Here is a 25,128-nt window from a genome sequence, read left to right as displayed (position 1 = left end):
ATCTCGAACACCTGGTTCTTATCTAGAAAAGTTCATAAGTAGAGGTGTTTGTAGGTAGAGGTACTGAAGTCATTTCATTGTGCTTTTTCAATGACTGCAGTGGTTTTCCAAGTAGACTGTTTTTTTCCACTCTACCTGAGTATTTTGTAAAGTCTCCATATTAAGAATACGCTGCCAGTGCTCAACCATAAAGCAATAATCCCTAACCAAAGCAGATATGTTTAATCCATAACTCATTCAATACTACTAGAAACTCGTTGACATGATTAGATGTTTGCCTGCCCAAACATATTCTAAACACATCCCGAAGTGAAAAGATATATGATAGCTATCCTTATATCACCTCTAACAGGTATTATGCTGAGCAATATCTCAAGCATCAAACACCCTCGGGAACATCCTAAGTCTTCCATGCAGAAAGATAGCCACAGCCATTGTTTTAGAAAAAGCTCATTATTTCCTTTCAATAGGCCCTGGTAGAATCCCATGTTAATGGTATTTCCTGAAAAGGACGTGCAACAGGACACGTAATTGATCCTCTTTGACTTCCTGCTCTTGTTAATATCATAAGCAGTAATGCTAGCCCAATTTGAGCAAGATTGTGAATATGAACAGAAGCAAGCATCTCAAAATGGTGAATTGTCTCAAAGATGAAGTAACACTCAAGATTTTTTTTCTTCTTTTTCTGCTTCTCGGAGGAAGAAGGAGGCAATGGATTGTGTTCATTGTGATGCAAACATCTTTAGTGTACATTAGAACCTGCATATTAAAAAAAAAATCCTCACAGCAAAAGCCTTCATTGAATTAGCTCTGCTTGCCCGAAAGTGAAAAACAAAGACATTGTGTAAACATGGTGAATTGTTTTAATAGAAAAAGGGATTTTTGTTAACCATTGTTTTAGCTTGCAAGCCTTTAAAATGAATCAGATTAAGCAGAGAACATAACATAAAATAATGCTGGCAAAGCGATGGTTGGGCACACAAATTAACTTTTATTTTCCTTCTGTCTATCAGAAAAGATTCATGTTGCTATTGTTTGAACACACAGCAGAACCAAGCACCTGCCAACTGCTTTGTAAAACCAAAGATGGAAAAACAAATATTTAGTACCACGCAAGACAAATAGCTCAATGTATTCAATATACGGAATTAAAGAACCCGTGCAGCCACAGAAAACCCTGAAATCTGTGTATTGATGGAATTCAATACGCATAACTGAATAAGTAAAATGAGTAAGTAAAACTATTGCTTGCGACAAACAGGACACAAGAGAATGTTCAATTAAAGAACTACTTCTTTGGGATCTTTGACTTTTTAAATTAGAACAATACATTCTGTGTCACGGCCTGCTTTTTACAGTAGATAAGATTTCATGTGTTGGTTTTTCATGTGATATGACCGGATTTTTATTTATTTATTTATTTATTTTGCAAGCATGCCTCTGAGCATTACAAAAATGAAAAGTGGAGGCAATATAATCCAGTGCTTTGTTTGTAACTGTGTCTACTTTTCAGTGGAGAAAAAATACTAAAATAAGCTAGAAAAGTAAGGAGAATTGAGCAGGGCGGGCGAGTGAGAGGGCAACTCCAGTCCAGTTTGTCTTCTGGACATGCTCATATTGGCAATTTTTTCTTTGAGAAAATCCAGAACATGTTTTCAAAATTCCTAATATACTCTTCAGTTTCATACATATCCCAAGCCCAGATACATGTACTTTTGCATCATTATTTTTCATTATGTGGAACGATCATACTTTCCTATTGACTTGTCAAGCAGACAATTTAACCCAATGACAGGGACTCTTCAGAAAAAAATTGCTGAATTTTCAAAAGAAGTTCCCTCTAACCCAGTCAAACTGGCTCTCATCTACTTCCTGTTTGACACCTCTGTTAAACAGCTTATATGAAGCAACTTGCCTAAACTGATGTACTGCTGACAAATGTCTTTTTTAAACATATACTCTTCAGTCTTTTTGAACCTATACTCCAGTCTAAAGCATGACCAATTTTATTCTTTGGCCTAATGTTTAATTCATTTCCTCTTCCTCAATAAATTAAACTTGAATCTGAATCATAATCTTATTCCAAACTAATCCACTTGCATATCAGAAACATCACCCAAAACATGACTGAAACATGATTGAACGAATGAAAGTCTCAGAACCAAACACAGCACACAGAAGCATGATGCCCACAAACTTGTGAATCCTGATATAAAAGAGTGCAGGAACAAAAAAAGATAGTTTATTAACTCCATAATTCAAATCATGGCCTAGTGAAGTAAGAGCATGCATGTCAAAACTACAGGTAAGGGAAGAAGCAAAGTAAGCCATATTTATTTCTCTAGTCTATGTCAGCGCCCCAAATAGCATCTGAGAAATAAATCAGATTCCAGTCCAATTCTCTCATCCAAGGTTCTATTTATTAGTAGAGCCATGTTGGTCACGCTATTGCCATCCCAATACTAACTTCCTTCCAGTAGCCCACCCAGGTTAAGGTTCATCCCCCACCCCCACACCCACAAGATCATCACGAGGACCAGTCCAAGTGCAGGGATTTTACCAACTTCCTCTTTACTTCAGTTGATGCAGAACAAAAGATGAGCTTGGACTCTAAGAAAGGAATTTGTTGTGGCTAGTAACTTTCCCTCTCATGCAACCACCCTTCCCAGTTCCCCTAATGCTATTCTACTGTGGCAGGCCAAAGTCTCTAACTCCACATGATGGCTTCGCCCTGACAGTCTAGTTTGTAGACAACAATTTGAAGGCTCTAAGTTGACCTGTCTTGATACTACAAAGAAAGATTACGGTAACTTCTCTACCACTTGCATTTAAAACTCCAATATCTCTCAAGTCTCAACCACTAATGATAAGGGCTAAAGATGGAGAACATATCAACTTATTTGCATACAAAAGTTACAGCCTAATCGTGATCCAATCTCCTTTTCAGACAAACAAACTTTTTGTGCTGCCCTTGTGCAACTTATTTTTTGAAGCAGCATTATAGTAAAAGTTGATTAAGAAGAATAGAATAGAATAGAATAGAATTTTTATTGGCCAAGTGTGATTGGACACACAAGGAATTTGTCTTGGTGCATATGCTGGAAGACTATCATTTTGTGGTTGGGACATACATATTAATTTTAAAAATCTCATCTTGTTCTATAGTAGTGCATAAATTGAATTAATGAATTAATAGTAGTGCATAAACTAAGTTGCAGTCATCATTTTTATTGGCTTTCAACAGAAATTGTACATTTTGTTCTAGGTTTGGCTGCAGTTCTATATACTGTTGGCCAGGGGTCTCCAACCTTGGCAACTTTAAGATTTGTGGACTTCCAACTCCCAGAATTCCTCAGCCAGCAAAGCTTGTTGAAGTCCACAAATCTTAAAGTTGCCAAGGTTGGAGACCCCTGCTGTAGGCGACAGCTATATCTCTACTGTACTTTACAAGGCATGCTTGGTGGGTGTTCCTGAAAGCCTTCTTGATATTTCAGCTGCTGCAAGGAGAACACTGGTGCTCAAAGAACTAGCAAAAAATCATTGTGGCCAGTCAATTAATCATGGTTATGTATTGTTTTATTTTATTAAAAGTATTTCTGTAGCATTTATAATTTTTTAAAACTGTAAGTTGCTTATAATTAAATGATGTGATTAAAATCAAGATAAAAAGAGAGTAAAAAGAAAACATCTTCTAAAAATTATCGTTAGTCATGGGAAGACCAACAAAGAAAGATGTATTATTTTGTTATTTTATTATTATTTATTAGGTTTGTATGCTGCCCCTCTCCAAAGACTCAGGGCGGCTCACAACAGCGTATATTTAGGAACTGTCTAAAATCTATCAATATGGGGGGCAACTAGCATTATCACAAAAAGGAGACCATTCCATACAGGAATTTTGTCTCAGAAAAGATGTCTTTCTGTTGATACCAACAGCATTCTGCCAGTCACAGTATAGAGAGTTGGGCCTCCCTTGAAGATTTAAGCAGCAGCAAAGCTGATGAAGTTAAGACACTTTGTTAATTTATATCCCACCTTTCATCCAAGAGCTGATGGAAGCATATACAGCTCCACTTTCTATTTTTCCCACAAGTCTGTGGATAAGTTGGGCTTAGAGAGAATCCCCTAGTGAATTCACAGTTGAGAAAAGAGCAAAACCTGAGCTTCACAACTCTTCATTCAACATTTAACCACTACACCGCATCAGTTCTTCTACCTTAATCTCACTTTCTTTTACATTAATTTGGCTTTGGCCTGCCAGGTTGTATGATTCCAAGCACCCATTATTCACATGCATACATCAGTAGTGAGTTTCACTTACCTTTGCTACTGGTTTGGGAAGGGGAGCATGCGGGCAATGCTTCTGCACTTGCACATAGCTTTTCTTTATTACCTCTGGACAGGTGGGCGAAACTTCCCACCACCACTGCTGCTTGTTCGCCCAAATCAGTGGGAACCATTAGCAACCCACCACTAGTATATTTACAGATTTGACATATATTTAGAGATAACTGTTCTCTCAAAACATTTATTTACTTATTCACTTAATTCGATTTTGGTATTGCTCAACTCTAAAAGAGCTCAAACTCATGCTACCATGGGGAAGACTGATTAATGTATGTGGTAGCTGTTAGTACATGGTACATAACCTACTTTGGGGTTGCCATATAGTAAACTAACCATGTTGGTCTATGAAAGTAAAGACTGTATCTTTAAGAACAATGACTGGTTGGCCATGAGAGGGCGCCAGCACTGTTCCCTTTGCGGGGGGAGTTACTTTGCAATATCTTTTCTAGTGAGCTGCATTATTCTTTGCTGTGTGCAGTTTGTAATCTATTGTTAATATTGTTGTATATTTGTAAATAATAATATTGTTAATACTAAGTCTGAGTCTTTAACTGGCTAGCCCACATTATCTACAACCACTGCTACAACTCTGCTAATTGTATGTTGAAAATTTCGCACAGAGCTGCACCGAGACATACTAACAGTAGCTCAAAATGCTGGCCAAATATTAATTTGTAGAAGAGCAAAGTTCCTATGTACAGTTTTTCTATATATATTATGCATAGGTGTATGCTTAAACTGGACTTTAGCTTCAGCTAAAGGATGCCTTAAGCTAGGAATTTGTTTTCTTTCAAGTAGAAGGCCTTTTCTATTATGGACATCCTCCCAAAATGACAAAACATGAATCAATCTTATTTCATTTTAGGCATGTACTGGATGCATTCATCTTTACCTTGGTATTCAGCATTTTATGGGTGCAAAGCTTTATTACTCATCACAAGTATCCACAAATATCAATATTTTAATATAGATTAAGTTTTGTTGCTCTATGTCTTTACAATTATTTTAACATCGTAGAATAGATTATAGACATTCTGCAGGTATGTCTTTTTTTCCTATATATTCTCATACTCAAGTTTTTATTTTTTCACTAAATGTACTGGAGATACAGAGCATAACTTAGAAGTATCAAAATGCTTCAAACAAAGCAAACATATACAGGACTATTCTCTGAAATATAATTCACTAGCTGATAGCTGTGCTTCGCTACGAAACTATGTAGAGGAGCTTGATAAATAGAAACATAGAAGATTGACGGCAGAAAAAGACCTCATGGTCCATTTAGTCTGTCCTTCTACTATTTCCTAAATTCGCACCTAAAACTTGAAAATGAATGAGTAGTTAAAGGGGCTGTATTATTTCATTAGAGATGGTAAGCTAAGTTTCTGTTACAGATGAAGACAATATTTGCATAGCATAAAATTTAAATTCATCCCTCAAATGAATTGGTCAGGACCTCCCTGTAAATAACATTCCTGGTTTTGCTCTCTGGCTGGAGGTGAACTAACTCTGGAGCATGCCACATTAAATTGGCCATAGGAAAATAGGCAGCTTCCCTTACTTGTGTTTTCCTAATCGCGTCTGTAAATCCTTTCCTGCATTTTTGCCTCTTTTCCCTTTCACTGGTGTCACAGTAGAAGGAACAGATTTGTCTGAACTGAGGAGGAAAACAAATCTGTCTTTGCCTAGCAGCATCCATTGGTATCTATTTGGCTAGTACCCTGTTAGTGTGTGAGAGAGTTGAGGGGTATTTGGAAATTCAAAGAGTATTTGCTGTGTGAGCAAGAAAGAGCTCAACTGTTCTGTAGTAAAGCTGTTTGCTGCTGTGAAAGCAAAAGCAAAACTAAAACTCCTCTGCTTGTGTTTTGCATTTGGATCAGATTTCTTTTCAGGTAGGGAGAGGGGAGTAGAGCTTCTTAACATCAGAGCTTAGTAATAATATAAGAAATACTCATGCTCCCATAATCATTTTGAAAAATCCTTTCTTAGCTAGCACCTAGAAGTCAAAAGGAACATATGTGGCAAATTTAAGGTTTGTAAGCTTTACGGTTCTGTAGATTTCGTGATTAAAGTGTGAGTGGTTTTCACTTTTATATATATGGATTCATGGCTGCTGCTCAGAGATGGAGGGATTAAATCTCCATGTGGAATGGCAGTCCAAATCCAACTCTTACCTCCACAGCTACCTATGTCCAAAATTGTCAATATTTTAATTTTTTAATGAAATTTATATGCCACTCATCTCACTATTGAGACAATAATATGATATAGCAGTCAAAGCAAGACTGGAGAGAACTAGACTCAATCCACAATCAGCCATAGATGCTGAGTGATTTCAGAGTAATCTAATTCTGCCCTTACAAAACTGTTTGGGATGTGGGGGAATGTATAAAAGACTACTAGGCATGCCACCTGAGTTCTTACAAAACATTTAGGAAATAACAAAGAGATAAAATAAAAACCAATTTAGAAGTTTAAAAACTTTTTCTATCTAGTCTTGGCTGTACTTGGCTATCACGTCTTGTGGTGGTAAATACCAAAGATTAACAATACATGAGTTGAAACAGTACCTCATATGGTACCTACCATGTTTCCCCGAAAATAAGACAGCGTCTTATATTAATTTTTGCTCTCAAAGATGTGCTACGTCTTATTTTCAGGGGATGTCTTAATTTTTTCCCAGTGAATTGTATCCCGTATCCTGCTGCAGCAAAAACACATTCAAACACGCAGCTGCATGTTGGATGTGTGTCGGATGTGTTTTGAATCTGATTGATGCAGTGTTTTGGGATGCAATTTATGCACAGGAGGGTTATATATGTTCTGTTCGGGAATGCTGCGAAACGAAACCTCTCCTATGTCTTACTTTCGGGGGATGCCTTATATTAGGCAATTCTACAAAACCTCTCCTATGTCTTACTTTCGGGGGTGACTTATTTTTGGGGAAACAGGGTAGTACCATAATGGCAAACCTATGGCATGCCTGCCACAAGTAGCACACAAAGCCATATCAGTGGGCAGGTAAGCTCATGTCCGGCACACATGCATGTACCAGCCAGCTGATTTTTGGGCCTTCTGGGCCCACTGGGACTAGGGAAACAGCTTGTTTCAAACTTCCCAGTCTCCTAAAAAGCCTCTGGAACTTGGGAAGAGCAAAAAACCTGGGCCTTCCAGTTCAACCGGAACTTCGCAGATGGGCCATTATCTTTCTCCGGAGGACCTCCAGAGGCTCCAGAGGCTGTTTTCGTCCTCCCCAGGCTCCTAGAAAGGCTCTGAAGCCCAGGGAGAGTGAAAAATGGCTGTGCCATCAAGTGCCAGGAGCAAGGGGGTCATGCACACATCTATGGGGCGTGCATGGAATTATTGATGTGGGCACATACACGCACGATTTCCCCCACCCCCCGCCTTTTGGCACATGAACCAAAGAAGGTTTGTCATCACTGTTCTAGTACAATGAACTGAATTTCCCCCCTTAAAAAAAAATTCTAGAATTTTGAGAGGGGGAAAAACTCTCTGTGAAACTTTTATGATGTGAAAAGAGCAGACAAGTATCCTTTTATTAAATATATCCCTCTTCTCCCCAAGTCATGTTTTTCAACTTTAATCTTTATTTTCATTGCCCATTTCTATACTTTTTCTAAACCCTAAGGAATTCTTTTAGGAACAAGGCAACCTAACCCATAAATAGTATTGTATATACCAGTGATTTTCAACGTTTTTTGAGCCGCGGCACATTTTTTACATTTACGAAACCCTGGGGCACATTGAGCGGGGGGGGGGGCTAAAAAAAGTTTGGACCAAAAAAAATCTCTCTCTCTCTCTTCCTCCCCTTCGCTCTATTTCTTTCTCCCTCCCTCTTTCTCTCCCTTCCTTCCTCTTTCTTTCTCTCTCTCTCCATCCCTCTTTCTTTCTCTTCCTTCCTTCCTCTCTTTTTTGCTCTCTTTCTCTCTCCCTCCCTCCATGTCTTTCTCTCTCTCTCCTTCCCTCCCTCTCTTTCTCTCTCTCTTGCTTTCTTTCTCTCTCTTTCTCTCTCTCTTTCCCTCTCTTGTTCTCTTTCTCTCTTGCTTGCTCTTTCTCTCTCTCTCTTGCTTTCTCTCTCTCTTGCTTTCTTTCTCTCTCTTTCTCTCTCTCTTTCCCTCTCTTGTTCTCTTTCTCTCTTGCTTGCTCTTTCTCTCTCTTGCTTTCTTTCTCTCTCTCTTGCTTTCTTTCTCTCTGAGCTTCGCGGCACACCTGACCATGTCTCACGGCACACTAGTGTGCCCCGGCACACTGGTTGAAAAACACTGGTATATACCACTGCATATCCATAGATATGTACACAAATAATAATATTAACTTATATCATTATGGTACCATTATTTTAATTTCTAGTCTTTTTCCAAATATTTTTCCATACTGCTGGATCATTTTTCAGCACAGAGATTGTTGCTTTCAGTTAGTTTGGAACACAATCCTCAAACCTCTTCTATAGTAGTTACAGCCACTTTGTATAACTTATCTTAGCAATTCTCATAGAACTGTTGTGGCGAAAATGCAAAGAAGAAAGAGTAGGAAGTAAATGTGCTATTTTCAGTTATTTATTTAAAAGGTAGAATATAAATTAAATAAAAACTGTCACCGGTTACTTTGTGACACTGTCCCTATTTCATACCACTATCTTTATTTCCATTTCCAATTTTATCTTTATTTTTTTCGCGTTTCCTCTAGGTTTAAATTATGCTTCTCTGGGTCAGCACACACTAGGCCTCACTTCATGCAAACAGACTCTTTGGGGAACACTATAGTCACATTTTATCATAATTACAACAGAAAATTACATAAAGCATCTCAAATTATCCAAGTTTCTGCCTTCTAAAACTAAGTGTTTGAGGGGAATTTTTTTTTAACTTCCAAACATTCACTAATCCGTATAGAAACTCAAGTTTGATCGAACAAACAGGACTCAAATTTAAATAGCATTTACAAGCCAACAAAGAAAAGCACTCTTGGTCCACTTTGGGGAAAAAGGGAAAAACTTGGTGAGCAGGTTATGCATTTAAAAGATCTTTTTACTGAGGGAATTTGGTTTGATGTTTTCCTCCATCACCTTCATTGCCAAGTACAGTGGCAGTAATTCCCATTTACACGTTAACATACTGTAACATCATCTTATCCTCAAAATGGCAAGGCTGAGTGATCAGATGCCGAGAGAATTTACATAGCATTTAAGTAATGAAGCTCTAGAGCTATAGACTTTATGCAATAGTTTTATGCAGCCAATTCCTTTAAAAAGCATGCAACCTTATTTCTATCACTTGTTTGTTCCATCCAAGGACACTCTCCCCTTCAGTTATTTCTATTTTGGTTCCAAAGTATCAAATCACTTATGAATGGCAAATCCCAGTCTATCTTACAGGTTTCCCCAAGTGTTCAACTATATGCGTGATTTTTAAAAATTTTATGTTTATTTGGTTTAAACTTGTTTTGTTGCATTTAATTGTTGGAAACCTTCCTGAAATCAGTTTATAGCAAAGATTTGTTTTCCTCAACAAGCACATACACTGGTAATAAAGTTCACTACTGCTGCTCTTCTAGGAATTTTTAAAACAAAGCCATTATTTTATTAATACAGCTTGCATCTAACATGAAGCAATGAACACGTTTTGCATTCCCTACTTCTTTAGACAGGCACAGCACAAAATGAACCGTAACTCATATCTCCACCATAAGTGCAAAAGCCCAGCTGATGATACAATTTCTTCCCTTCCAATTAAATGTGGAAGGACACTTATTCACTCACATACTATTAATTTCAGCGTATGTAAAGAAAAAGGAGTCACACTCCTTCAACAGAGCTACTTGTTGGACCTCACTATGAGAATACTCTGGAGCAACTCTTAACTGGGAAAAACAAGACCACTTGGTCACTCATACAGAACTGTATCAGCAATTTCTGGCTCTACTAAATTTCTTTATCGACTGCTTTCTTACACACGTGGAAATGAAATTGCCTGTATTCTCCAAACTGGAGCATAAGATCAAACCCAAATGCAATATGAAGCTGCCTGAAAACAGGTGATTTTTCTTTGCCTCTTCATCAGGGAAATTAAATGATGCAACCACAAATAATACATGCATGAAACAAAGCAGATGCAAATCAGCAAGGTGCAAACCCATAGCAGTGACTCATATGGGACTGTAGTAAGACTTCTTCTTTGGAGCTGATACACCTCTCTGTGTAAACAGAGATAATGGATCACTTACTCACACCTGACACAAAGAAATGGCAGTAGCAATCACCCTGACAGACAAGATAACAGAACCAACTACAACAAGGGATAAAAGGTTTAGTTACTGGAGGTACTGGACTTTTTATTTTCTCTCCAACAATTTTTTTTGACAAATTATAAGCCCCCACTCGAGGTCAGCCATGAGCAAATGACAAAAATGTTGCAGTTTAGAACTGTTTTATTTTGTTCATTTCTTTGTTGTATTTTTATACTGGCATGCTATGCAAAATCATTTTATGTTAACACCACATGTCAAGGTAACAGGAAAAGGTGGTAAATTATGCTAAGAAAATTTTACAAAATATATTTAACAAAATTAAACTTTTGGTTTTCTCTACCATTCAGGTCCACAAATGAAAACTGCATCCCACAGGGCTGAAATCCTCACAATAAATGCCTTTAGAAATCAAGGAGGATGTGGGAAAAGAAATCAGTTTTGATTTTCTAACAAATATGACACAACGCAGCAGAAAGATAGAAAATTGGCTCACGATATATAGTTTCCTTTTGTCCCCTTAAAGGTTTGTTGCATTTCAACCGGTGGCACTATAAAAATAATTGAAACCTACCTTGGCTCTTTTTTTTTTTAGTCAGCTGTTTCCAAACATTAACTGATTTTCAGGTATGCCTAGGGCAGATAGCATAGGTGAAACAGGCATGAATTTCACAGTGAAATCAAGTTTAACATGTTTTATGGCACCAGTGCAGACTAGTCCCAAATCAGACCTATTCTACTACATTTCAATTAAGAAGCTGCTCTTGTGCTCAAGGTAGAAAATGGCTGCTGTAACAGTAGCCTCTGAGTCACACAGAACTCCTTACCAGGGAAATACGGAAAAGTAAACATTGTTACCTAGCGTGGTTTAAATAACAACAATGCCACATCTGCTTCAGATGGATAACTTTGCGAGACCTGCCTCTTATTCATAGAAACGCACCAAAGACTTGAACTTGGCACAAAAAACTTTTCATTGGGTGGCCAATATTGGAAAAATAATGTGTGTTTTTTCCCCAGGCCACACAGAAAACCTGTCTGCAAGTTTATTTTATTTTTTTTATTTATCTTGCCTAGTACATAATGTAGGTATGTGAGGATATAATCATATTAATATACAGGAATAAAAAGATTATAAAAACATTAGAAATGATAATATTCATATACATGATGTTAATAAAAAATATAAAAGGGACATTAGGACAGGAAGGCACACTGGTGCAAATCCCATTAGCCTACCACAATAAACTTAAAATTTAAAAAAGAGCTTTTTGTTCCCTTTGCCTGGGTTTCTCACGTTCAATATGGTACCCAATCTTAAGAAGTCCAAAGCAGGCGACTAAGCCCTTTTGCCTAAATGTGGGAAGATCTCCCCCATCACCAAAAAAAGACGTCAGGTGAGCTTTTTAATTTTAATTTTTTATTACTAGTATTATTAGTATTATTAGTGTTGTTGTTGTTGTTGTTGTTGTTGTTGTTATTATTATTATTATTATTAATTATTATTATTTAAAGAAGTGCTGCCTCACAATAGCCAGAACTGCACCTGCCGGATTGGCGTTATTTCGAAGCAAAAGCAACTTTGACCAAAGAAAAAGGAGGCGGGAAGAAGATAAGCAAAGGCGGAATCTGGTTCAATCGTCCATCGGTAAAAAAAAAAAAAATTAAAACATAAAGCAGGAGCCTTCCTGCATCCCAACGATTTTACTTTACTTTTACTTTATTTATTCGTTTGTTTGTTTTGTCAATAACATTTAAATACATGACACTGGGAAAAGTCTAAAACTTAGGAATAATAATAATATGCATATACACGCAACAAGGATAGGGGACGGAAGGCACTTTGGTGCACTTATGCGCACACACATACACACATACACACACCATCTTCCAAGCACCATTGCCGGTTCTAATGGGAAAGCCGACCCACGTTTCTCCGTACCGACGACCTTACCTGTCATTCCTTCCACCGGGACAGTCCCGAAGCAGCAGCCCCCCCTTCTCCCGGTGCGGAGCCGGGGCCGCTAGCCCCGCAAAAAAAAGAAGAAGAAGCAAGTACTGTATATATAAATAAAGCGCGCGCCTTCGGAGCGCCCGGCTGCTCCCTCCGTCGCCGGCTGCTGCCGCTCTCTCGCCACCTCGGGGGCTCCCGGGTCCTTGGCGGGGCGGAGCTTCCCCGACTCAAGAGACTTGTTGCTAACCGAGCGCGGGCGAAGCCGCCCCAAGCGGCGAAGGAGGAGTGGCTGGCTGGGGCAGGCCCGCTCCTTTTGACGATTCGCCCGCTCGGCTCTCTCTGGCGTGTGAAAGCGCCCTCGCTTCGCCACGGGGAGCCGGCGTTCCGTGTAGGCTCCGTGTGAGAGCGAGCGAGCAAGCGAGCGACCTCTAGTGGATCCCGGCTGGGGGGCAACCAGACGCGGATCTGTTCCGCCGGGAACCTCTAAGTCTAAAAATTGTGGTCGGGGAAAAAAAAGATGGAGAAAGGGGAATGGAGACGGGTTTTTTCCCTAGCTGGGGCCTATTCGGACGGAGGGAAACAGGCTATAGCCTGATGCAGAAGGGCTCAATCTAATGAACTCAATCTGTACAGTCTGGTCTGGAGGACAGAAGGGAAAGGGGGGACATGATCGAAACATTTACCGATAAATATGCTAAAGGGTTAAATAAGGTTCAGGAGGGAAGTGTTTTTAATAGGAAAGTGAACCCAAGAACAACGGGGCCCAATCTGAGGTTAGTTGGGGGAAAGATCAGAAGCAACGTGAGGAAATATTATTTTACTGAAAGAGGAGTAGATGCTTGGAACCAACTTCCAGCAGACGTAGTTGGTAAATCCACAGTAACTGAATTTAAACATACCTGGGATAAACACATATCCATCCTAAGATAAAATACAGGATATAGAATAAGGGCAGACTAGATGGACCATGAGGTCTTCTTCTGCTGTCAATCTTCTGTGTTTCTAAGGATTGAGTTTACCTCACGGGTGCTATTTGTCCATTCTGTTAATCTAAAATATACGAGGGTCGCTCAGAAAGTAATGCGCCACATTTTCTCCAACAATTATTTATTGTACACAGTGAAACTTGCACACAAGAACACAAGAAAGAATGATGTTTCTTCTACACTCCCTATTTTTCCACATAATCTCCGTCCTGTTCTATGGCCTTCCTCCAGCGAGACACAAGGGCACGTATACCCTGTGGGTACCACTCCTTGTCCTGGTTACAAAGCCATTTCTGCACTGTGTGAATCACCCATAATAGCCTCACTCTCTGCGCCCAGCGACTAACCATACTTCTGTCGACGGCGGATTGTCCATAAACAGTACACAAATGTTTGTGAATGTCCCCAACACTTTCTCCACAGTGAGAAATTCAATGACGACACGCTGCTTGTAACATGCATCACTTCCAGACGCCATTTTGAAACACTTCTGCAGCTACGCTATCTGAAGAAACGCAAAATTTACACACGCACTCTTGACAATTCAAATAATGTATATCTAAAGTTTCGCATTCGTACCGTTACTGTGGGCTGAGGGAAAAAAAGGTGGTGCATTACTTTTTGGGTGACCCTCTAACTGGTTTATAACTTGCGGGGGTTATATGAATTTAGCTTGCCAGACTGATTCAGGCTAGGCTGGGTTAGAAGAGCCAACTTATAATGGCTCATAATTCTCATTCAAAAGATAAAATAAATCGGTTAAAATGTAGAATGTCACCATGAGTTAAAGAAAATAAGTTTTTAAGTTCCCACTATACTATGGAGCTGTATTTGCTTCTTTTCCCCCCATTCCTGATTTGGTGAACAACAACAACAAGAATGAAGTGAATCCTGGATGTAACAAGAGAAAATGGAAAGTCAATGAAATCCATTTACCACAATGTCAATGAATACTTCAGCTTCAACCACAACAACACATGCGCACAGAATAGATTCAAACTCAGTGTAAACCACTCAAAATTCACCTGCAGAAAATACGACTTCAGCAACAGAGTGATCAATGCCTGGAATGCACTACCTGACTCTGTGGTTTCGTTCCCAAACCCCAAAAACGTTAATCTTAGACTGTCTACATTCGACCTGACCCCATTCCTAAGAGATCTGTAAGTGGGCATAAGTGCACCACCGTGCCTACCTCCCTGTCCTACTGTCCTATTGTCCAAATGTATCTATACCTACTTGCTTTTGTTTATGTTTATACCACACCTATTATCTTGTACACGTTTTGATAAATAAAATTTCTTTTATGTATTTTTTTATTTTATTTGTCAAGTACGTATTTGTAATATTCATAGGTACAACATTGTTTATATACATAAAATGGATACTGATAAGAGGGAAAAATTGGACGGTAGGCACACTGGTGCGCTTGTGCACACCCCTTACTGACCTCTTAGGAATTGGGTGAGGTCAACAGTGGATAGTCTAAGGGTAAAGTTTTGGGGGGCTGATGACGAAATCACAAAGTCAGGTAGTGAGTTCCAAGCATTAACCGCTCTGTTGCTAAAGTCAAATTTGGGGCGGTTCACTTTGAGTTTGTATCGGTTGCGTGTTCGTGTATTGTTCTGGTTGAAGCTGAAGTAGACAGGTAGGACCTTGTAGAAGATAATTTTATGAACTATGCTTAGGTTGTGCCAAAGGCGACGTAGTTCTAAGCTTTCTAAGCCCAGGATTTTAAGTCTGGTTGCTTAAGGTATTCTCTTGCGAGTGGAGGAATGGAAGGCTATTCTAGTAAAGTATCTCTGGACACTTTCTAATGTATTTATGTCCAATATGTGGTGTGGGTTCGAGACAGATGAACTGTATTCAGGGATTAGTCTGGCGAACGTTTTGTATGCTCTGGTTAGTAGTGTGATATTACTGGAGAAGAAGTTATGCATATTTTTATGGTAAAACTTTACTACCACTCTGATGCAATCATAGAATGAAATTTCTCTAACAAATAACGCATTTTGGACAAAATGCACTTCGAACTCCCTCCCCACATTGGCTTTCAGAATAATTTTATGAATTAAGAGCCTTACTAGCCATTTTACTATTAAAACAAGTCACAAGATCTTTAAAGATCTTCCTCGTTATGAAAATGACTGCCTTGGGTGCTTACTATTGATTTAGCAATTCTAATCACAGCTGCTAATGAAATAATATAAATTATACTTGGAAGGAGATTCAAGTTAGGCAAAACCTAATAGCAGTCTTATGACACCATAAATAATTCATTACATACATATATCTTACATAGACAGAACAACAGAGTTGGAAGCAGTGATGGGCTACCCAAATTTTTACTACCACACTGTGGGCGTGGCTAATGCATCTTCCAGTGCAAATTGGGTGTTCTGGGGTGTAGCTCCATTTTCTCTACCCCACTGTGTTTCCCCCCCCCCCATCCAGGCAGTAGCCCACCCCTAATTATCTACTATATAAAGTGTGTGTATGTACACACACACACAGTTGTTCTAAAATTATATACTTTCAACCTCATTTACTGTGATAGGAAAAATATACACAGAGCTCGGAAGGGAAAAAAAGTTTAAAAAAGTAAAATTTTGCTACCAATACTGCGTACCTGACCATACCCATTGTAGCCCACCACTAGTTGGAAGGCACAATGGGGGTCTTCTAGTCCAACCCCCTACTTAAGCAGGAAACTCTACACCAGTGTTTCCCAACCTTGGCAACTTGAAGATACTTGGACTTCAACTTGAGTTGAAGTCCAGATATCTTCAAGTTGCCAAGGTTGGGAAACACTGCTCTATACCAGTGATGGCTAACTTTTTTGTCGCTGCATGCTGAAAGTGTGCGCATAATGCAATGTGGGCATGCTGCACCCCCTCTGCATGCATGTGCACCCCACTCCTGCACATGTGCACAAACCCGCATGGCCCCTGTCCTGTGCATGCACACATGAGCCAATGCATGCATGCAGTGCGCATGTGCACACAATCCCTGCCTGTGCATTCTACCCCGGTGCATGCACAGCCACCCACCTCCATGCATACACAGCAGAGACCTGAAAACCATCTTGCCGGTGGGAGGAGCACTCACATGTGCAGTGGAGCTGAGCCGGGACAACAGCTTGCGTGCCCACAGAGAGGGCTCTGCGTGCCATGCCATCTGTGGCATGTGTGCCATAGGTTCGCCATCATGGGACTAGACAGGTATAGGTCAGTGATGGCGAGCCTATGGCACAGGTGCCACAGGTGGCATGTGGAGCCATATCTCCTGGCATGTCGTGAGCCGTTGCCCTAGTTCAGCTCCAAAATGCATGTGTGCGCTGGCCAGATGATTTTTAGCTCCCGCAGAGGCTCTAGGAGGGCGATTTTGGCTTCTAGAGAGCCCTTTGGAAGGATGTTGGAGGGCGTTTTATCCCTTCCCCAGTTCCAGGGAAGGCTTTGGAGCCTGGGAAGGGTGAAACATAAGCCTCCTGGGCCCACCAGAAATTGTGGAACAGGCCATTTCTGGATTCCAGGGGGCTTCCGGGGGGTAGGAAAAGCTGTTTTTGCCCACCCCAGGCATTGAATTATGAGTGTGGGCACTCACGCATGCACAATAGCGCACATGCATGCTCTTTCGGCACCCAAGGAAAAAAAAGGTTCACCATCCCATGTATAGATCTCATGCTTGATCAGGGGACTGGACTAGAAGACCTCCAAGATCCCTTCCAGCTCTATTCTATTCTTCTTCTATTAGAAGGTGCAATTTAGAGTCTCAGACCATCACATCCAATTCTTTATTCAGTGCAAAAGTTAAAATTAAAGCATCTCAAAAAGATGGTTGTTTAGTCTCTGCTTAAGAAGATACTGTGAAGGAAAGTTTGGCATCTCTTTCTGAGTAAACTCTTGAACCGATAGGATTTTTGTCTGAAATTAAACATTATCTGAATATATTAATTGGCTGAAAGTAACTAAATGAAATGTAGCAGAAATCATTGTAGAATAAATCAGTGCTGTGATCATTTATTAGGAAAAATAATTTGGTCAGAGGCACAGGGTATGGGATGGAATTGTAAGAATGGAATGGAATGGAATAGAGTAACAGCTTTTGTAAGGAACCTTGGAGATCATCTACTCCAACCCCCTGCTCAGGCAGAAAACCCTATATCATTTCAGACAAGGGATACTTCCCTTGGTAATACCTCCCGATGACCAATAAGGGCCCACAGAGTCGGCCTTCTCCAGATCCCATCTGCCAAACAATGCCAGTTGGCGGGGCCATGAAGAAGGGCCTTCTCTGTGGCAGCTCCGACGCTTTGGAACCAACTGCCTCTGGAGATCCGCGTTATCACCACCCTACCAGTATTCCAGAAAGCAGTTAAGACCTGGCTTTTCCGGCGGGCCTGGGACCATGAATGATTGAGAGTATGTATGGTTTTTAGGGTATTTTGTATTTTTACATTGTATTTTGTATTTTTACATTGGATTTTTTTGTGCTTGTTGTTGTAACCTATATTTACATTGTTTTGTATTTATTGTTATTATTGTAAGCCACCCACAGGCAAACTGGAATTGTGTGGCATATAAATTGCACAAACAAATAAACAAACAAAACAAACAAATAACACTTGCACAGAATATCATGGAATAGTAGTATATTACAAACTGAATATGGGTTAATTATATACGTAGCTTCACAAAAGACAAATGCAATTTCTAGCTGCATTTATAGGAGTATAATTTCCAAATCAAAGGAAATTATTGTTCCTTTTTAATCTGCTTTCATCAGATCTCATCTTGATTACTGTGCTCAGTTCTAAATATTATAGAAACAGAAAAAAATGATGACAGAAAAAGACTTAAAGATCCATTGAAGCTACCCTTTGAGAGTTTTTTATTATCATTTTATATGTTTTTGTCAGATGATAGATGTGTTTATCCGAAGCATGTTTGTAAAATCATCCTTTTAAAAAGCTGTATCACCATTTATAATATGCACTATTTGCAAACATAATGAGCAGTCCTTCCACTTATTGCCTAAGGCATGACCAAACATGAATATGTTTGGTGGAAGGTCTTAAGCATAAAACGTATCAGGAAAGACTTAATGAACTCAATCTGTATAGTCTGGAGGACAGAAGGAAAAGGGGGGACATGATCAAAACATTTAAATATATTAAAGGGTTAAATAAGGTCCAGGAGGGAAGTGTTTTTAATAGGAAAGTGAACACAAGAACAAGGGGACACAATCTGAAGTTAGTTGGGGGAAAGATCAAAAGCAACATGAGAAAATATTATTTTACTGAAAGAGTAGTAGATCCTTGGAACAAACTTCCAGCAGACGTGGTAGATAAATCCACAGTAACTGAATTTAAACATGCCTGGGATAAACATATATCCATCCTAAGATAAAATACAGAAAATAGTATAAGGGCAGACTAGATGGACCAGGAGATCTTTTTCTGCCGTCAGACTTCTATGTTTCTATGTTTCTAATATAATAAACCTGATATGAGCTTTTTGAGACAAATCAAAATCTCTTCCCAATTTGATGAGGAATGAGCATGCGAGGTATTCCTCTATTGTCATGACACTCAGTAAAAATTAGAACCTATAATGTAAGATATTGACAAGTATAATAGTACAGTGATACCTTGTATTACCAACTTAATTGGTTCCAGGACGAGGTTCGTAAGGTGAAAAGTTTGTAAGCCGAAACAATGTTTCCCATAGGAATCAATGGAAAAGCGATTAATGCATGCAAGCCCAAAATTCACCCCTTTTGCCAGACGAAGCGCCCGTTTTCGCGCTGGTGGGATTCCCCTGAGGCTCACCTCCATGGGAAACCCCACCTCCGGACTTCCATGTTTTTGCGATGCTGCAGGGAAATCCCAGCAGGGGAATCCCAGCATCGCAAAAACGGGTGCTTCGCTGGCAACGGAAGTCCGGAGGTGGGGTTTCCCAGCGAGGAGAGCCTCAGCGAAATCGCAGCATCACAAAAACACGGAAGTCCGGAGGTGGGGTTTCCCAGCGAGGGGAGCCTCAGCGAAATCGCAGCATCATAAAAACACGGAAATCCATGTTTTTGTGATGGTTTCAAGGACTTCCGTGTTTTTGCGATGCTGCAATTTCACTGAGGCTCCCCTTGCTGGGAAACCGCACCTCTGAACTTCCGTTGCCAGCCGAAGTGCCCCTTTTCACGCTGGTGGGATTCCCCTGAGGCTCCCCTCCATGGGAAACCCCACCTCCGGACTTCTGTTGCCAGCGAAGCACCCGTTTTTGCGATGCTGGGATTGCCCTGCTGGGATTCCCCTGCAGCATTGCAAAAATGCGGAAATGTCGGAGGTGGGGTTTCCCATGGAGGGGAGTCTCAGGGAATCCCACCAACATGAAAACGGGTGCTTCGGCTGGGAAAAGGGATGAATTTGGGGCTTGCATGCATTAATCGCTTTTCCATTGATTCCTATGGGAAACATTGTTTCATCTTACGAACTTTTCACCTTACTAACCTCCTCCTGGAACCAATTAAGTTCGTAAGACAAAGTATCACCGTATTAGAAATTTACTTTCATCATGACCATGACACCAAGCAAATCAACAAAATAATGAGTTCATCAGAAGAAGAGCCAAGTTTTGGAATACCTAAGCCAGAGTTCAGACCTTAATCCAACTGATAATTTCTGGTGTGCACAGGAAACAGACTCACAATGTGACAGAATTGGAGCACTTCTGCAAGGAAGAGTGGGCAAAGATTCCCAAGGCAAAATGTACCATGTTGAAAGGGTCCTACTCTAAAAGACTGAATGCTGCCATAAAATCCAAAGGTGCGTCAATGTAATACCAGTTTAAGTGGTACACACTTGTGCATGTTATTGTACTTTTAATTATTATTTTAGCCCTAAAAGACATCAATTTATTTTTCAACCGAACTGTACAGCTTATATGTTATATTAAGGGTGGGAAAATTCTGAAGTGCTCCATCTTAGTCTATTTTTTTTAAACATCTCAAAAACCTGGCATTTTAACAGGACGGTGTAGACTTTTTATATCCACTATATATGAAGATAGTTTTTAAGAAGATAACAGGCTGGGGGAGCAGCTGTCAAATTATATACCTTTTTGGATTATTTGACTCATTACATATATAACTGTAACTTGTTAAAGTATCATAAAGAAGGGTGAGGGAATAGATCTCATTCAAAATTAATTCAGTCACCAGTCCATTAATCAATTGCACTTAAGTAAGTCGGTAGAAATACCACCAAAGTCAAACAATAGATGTCTGTTTAAGATACTGGAAGTAGTGGGAGGGACTATGTTAAGAAATAAGACTATTGTAACATATTTTTTTGGTCAAGTTTCTAGTTTCAGGGTATTCAATGTCCTGTTTTTGTCAGGTGGACTCTCTCTCCGCCAACAATATTGTGTCATGCTGAAAGCAATAAACTTGTGAGTCATAACATTTGTTCAACAACTAAAAATATTTCAGAAAAATATACGTAACTTCTCTGAACAGCTACTCAGAGCAAGAAAGCTTACAGGTAAATTACAAAACTTTGTTTGCTTATTTCATGCCTAAGCTGCTGCACTGGACCAACCAGCATTCCCAGTGACCCTGGAGGGATCTTGTATTTCTTATCTTTCATTGAAAGGTTGTGTTTCATGACCATGTCTGTGCCGGGGTAAGAAGTGAGGTGGGGGGAGAGAAAGACTAACCAATCTCCTGACATTTCTATTCATACCGTGTAAGGGAACATTTATTTTTTTATTTTATTGGATTTTTAATTTTATAAATTTGTAAAAATAAGTTTTATTTTATTGAATTTTGTGAGTTAACATTCAATAAATTTAACATTAAATGACTGTAAAAAATATGACTTTAGCAATCGAGTTGTCGAAGCGTGGAACTCATTACCTGACTCAGTAGTGTCAACCCCTAACCCCCAACATTTTTCTCTTAGACTATCCACGATTGACCTCTCCAGGTTCCTAAGAGGTCAGTAAGGGGCGTACATAAGTGCACCAGTGTGCCTTTCGTCCCCTGTCCAATTGTCTCTCCTTGTCCCATATATCATATATCTTTTCTCCCTTTCATACATCTTCTCCTCTATTTTCATATCTTTTCTTTATATATAATATTTCATGTCTATTCTCCTCAATATGTATTGTGTATTGGACAAAATAAATAAATTAAAAAACAACAACAATCTCTTCTTAACACAGAATTTATCAATGCAGTAGCTGTCATCTAGTTACTGGCAGCAGAAAGCAACATTGCATACTTAGCTGTGAATATTCTTTTAAAAAAAATATTTATTAAGTTTTTACATATAAAAAACAATCTAAACAAACAAAGAATAAAATAAAGAAAAGTGAACGTAGGCAGAAAAATCAGCTTATAAACTTATAGAACATATAAATAATTCAGTTTCAGGGATGTTCGAAATATGCACATAGATAGTTATTTGCTTATCATCAATTAATATTTTCTTTTGCTACATGCATAGTGAATATAAACATATATTTATAGAGCTGAGGTGGCGCAGTGGGTAGAGTGCAATACTGCAGGCCGCTAAAGCTGACTGCCTGTAGATCTGCAGGTCAGCGGTTCAAATCTCATCACCGGCTCAAGGTTGACTCAGTCTTCCATCCTTCCGAAGTGGGTAAAATGAGGACCTGGATTGTGAGAGCAATATGCTGGCTCTGTTAAAAAGTGTTATTGCTAACATGCTGTTATGCCCTTTGTTAAAAGGGCATTATAAATATATGTTTTTGTTGTTATTATTACTATTATTATTATTATTTGTTATATAAAAGACATATTTTGTCAACCATATTGTTGACTATCATTATCAAGCGACCTAATATTAAGTGAATATTCTATTACAACAGAAAAACCTACCTACAAGGATGTAAACTTCATTTTTCCCATTTACAAGGATGTTAGCAAATAAGCAGGTTTGATTGTTCATTGAGCTGTATAAGATTTGGCCCTTTATCATACTGGAATTATGTACTGGCCATTGCATCTATATAAATAGGGTAGGACAAGAAGCAATGAGTGGAAACTAACTAAGGAGAGAAGCAACTTAGAACTAAGGAGAAAATTCCTGGCAGTTAGAACAATTGATCAGTGGAACAGCTTGCCTCCAGAAGTTGTGAATGGTCCAACACTGGAAGTTTTTAAGAGGATATTGAATAACCTTTTGTCTGAAGTAGTGTAGGGTCTCCTGCCCAGGCAGGGAGTTAGACTAGAAGACCTCCAAGGTCCATTCTAACTCTGCTGCTATTATTTGCATAAATATATCTCTGTGTTATCTGTGAGGATTGTGGGTTTTTTGTCAATTTAAAGCAAGAGTGTCAAACTCAAGGCTTGCGGGCTGTGTCTGGCCCCTAGGGTGCTTAGATCTGGCCCACAGGGCTGCCTTGGAAAGAGTGAAGGCTTAGCCCACAGTGCCCCTAGCAAAAATGGGTTCCGTTTTTGCTGACGGCAGTTTGCAGGAGGCTGTTGCAGCCAAAAATGGAGTCATAGCCCATTTTCGCCAGCAGAGGGCTCAGGACCATCACAGGCACCCCCAACACAAGTGTTGTCGAGCTGGCCATGCCCACCCTACCCCCCCCCCCCAAGGTCAAACAGAACCTTAACGTCACTCTCAATGGAATCGAGTTTCATGCCCCTGATTTAAAGTATAGCACACCTTAAAGTGTTTTGAGTAGAATTACTAGGTCACAGCATACAGAATAGCTTAATCTGGATAACAAAGTGGTACTTAATAAATATTTTGGACAACAGTTCCCATTAGTCAGAGGCATTATGACCAACATCTCGGGAAATGACCAGGTTGATGAAAGATGGCCTGCAATTTTAGAATTTTACAAATTCAATTAACACATATACAACATTCTGACCTAGTAAGTGTTCTTCTTTACTAAACAAATATCTCCAGCCCAACAATTCTAAAGTTACTAATTTGAAGTGCAGTATATTTATTTGTTTATTTGTATTTATATGCTGCCCACTCCAAAAAGGTCTCAGGGTGGCTAATTATAGTCACAGATAGAGAAACAGCAAAATACAATATGAATGGGTTCCTTCAAATCCAGCTGTGCTGTCTCATGATGGTTGTGATATGTTCCTGAAAAGAACAAAGAATGCTGACATTATATAATCCCCACCAGAGCTACTTTAAACCTGACGGTTACCTTATCAGGCACCAATATTTGGCAAGAATGATATAAAAAGATCTTTGAGGCAGATGATTACTTTAATGACAATAGCAAAAACATAATTTCATACTGCATGGGTGACATCCATGGTAAACCATTCTGGTAATCTACCAAGAGCAAGTTAATATAAAGTAACCGATGATATACAACATGCCATTGAGGAATTGCTGGTGATATTTAAGATTACCAGTCATGATTTGGGACATGACTAAAGTGTAGAAGATAACTTATTTGTTGATGTTGCCTTAACATAAAATCTAAAAGATAGTAAGATAGAATAGGTAGATGGAGTGTAAAGAAGTTAAATGAACCTCAGTGATTAGAAGGTAAAGTTAAATCACCTCTCAGTCATTACTAGATCAAAAGGCTACAGTAATTAATAGAATATGTATAGAAATTTATCAAGCAGCAAATTAAAAATTGTAAAGGTTCTAACTAAACTATCCTAGCCAAGCTGCAGTATGATGCAGTGATTAGTAGTTTGAGAGACATATCAAAAAAAGATCTACATGGCATCGGACCAGAATACCTCCGAGACCGCCTTCTGCCACACGAATCCCAACGTCGGGTCAGGTCCCACAGAGTTGGCCTCCTCAGGGTCCAATCAACCAGACAATGTCGGTTGGTGGGACCTAGGGGGAAGAGCCTTCTCTGTAAGAGCCCTGGCCCTCTGGAATCAGCTCCCCCCGGAGATTCGCATTAGATCTTGCCCCATGACCAACAAGTGTTTTAGTGTGTTTCACGGAGTGAATGGCAATGAATGTTTTTAATTATATTGGAACTTTTAGATTTTTTAATTACATTAATTGTATCCAGATGTATTGTTATGTTTTCTTTGATATATTGTGAGCCGTCCCGAGTTCTCGGAGAGGGGCGGCATACAAATCAAATCAAATAAATAAATAAATAATAAATTACTTTAACAGAATATGCAAACTATTGCACAATATCCTTAAATTACAATGATAGGCAATAATGTTTAGGATCATCTAACACAAATTAGAGCCCAACATGGAAAAGGAGATGCTACACCTTCAAGATGGCTTTACAAAAGCTGAGGAGTAAGAAACACTAATATTGAAATATACTGGATAATTTAAAAAGACAAAGAATGCTAAAAAAAAAAAAATCAATGTGCTTCATTGATTACAGAAAGTTTGTCTGTAAAATGTCAAACTGTAAAAAGTCTTTGGGGAAATGTGGAATCCCAGGATAACTTGTTTTCATGGAAAACCTACACAGGTCAACCCCTATTAAATGAAATATAGTGAAACGAATTGATATAAGTCAGCAAAGGAGTGAGACTAAAGGAACTAGGCGAGAGTGAAGATACATACGATGCAGGCTGCCAATA

The 25,128-nt window shown here is 39.3% G+C and overlaps 1 protein-coding gene across 5 annotated transcripts in view; it reads right to left on the bottom strand.

Moving 5' to 3' along the window:
* ARHGEF28 (Rho guanine nucleotide exchange factor 28) overlaps positions 1–12,935 on the bottom strand; it is a 193,591-nt gene extending 180,656 nt beyond the window's left edge. For 3 of the 5 annotated variants that reach the window (XM_070743150.1, XM_070743151.1, XM_070743154.1), the window contains exon 1: positions 12,566–12,935. In XM_070743150.1, the coding sequence (XP_070599251.1) occupies positions 12,566–12,572 (7 nt within the window). In that variant the 5' untranslated portion in view covers positions 12,573–12,935. The remainder of the gene's footprint in view (positions 1–12,565) is intronic. The other 2 variants (XM_070743153.1, XM_070743152.1) reach the window with 1 other exon arrangement.
* Between the last annotated feature and the right edge of the window lie 12,193 nt (positions 12,936–25,128).

This window comes from Erythrolamprus reginae, chromosome 2 (genome assembly GCF_031021105.1).
Source record: "Erythrolamprus reginae isolate rEryReg1 chromosome 2, rEryReg1.hap1, whole genome shotgun sequence".
Taxonomy (NCBI): Eukaryota; Metazoa; Chordata; class Lepidosauria; order Squamata; family Dipsadidae; genus Erythrolamprus; species Erythrolamprus reginae.
The sequence above is the reverse complement of the archived record's forward strand: the minus strand, read 5'-3'. Positions and strand labels throughout refer to the sequence as shown.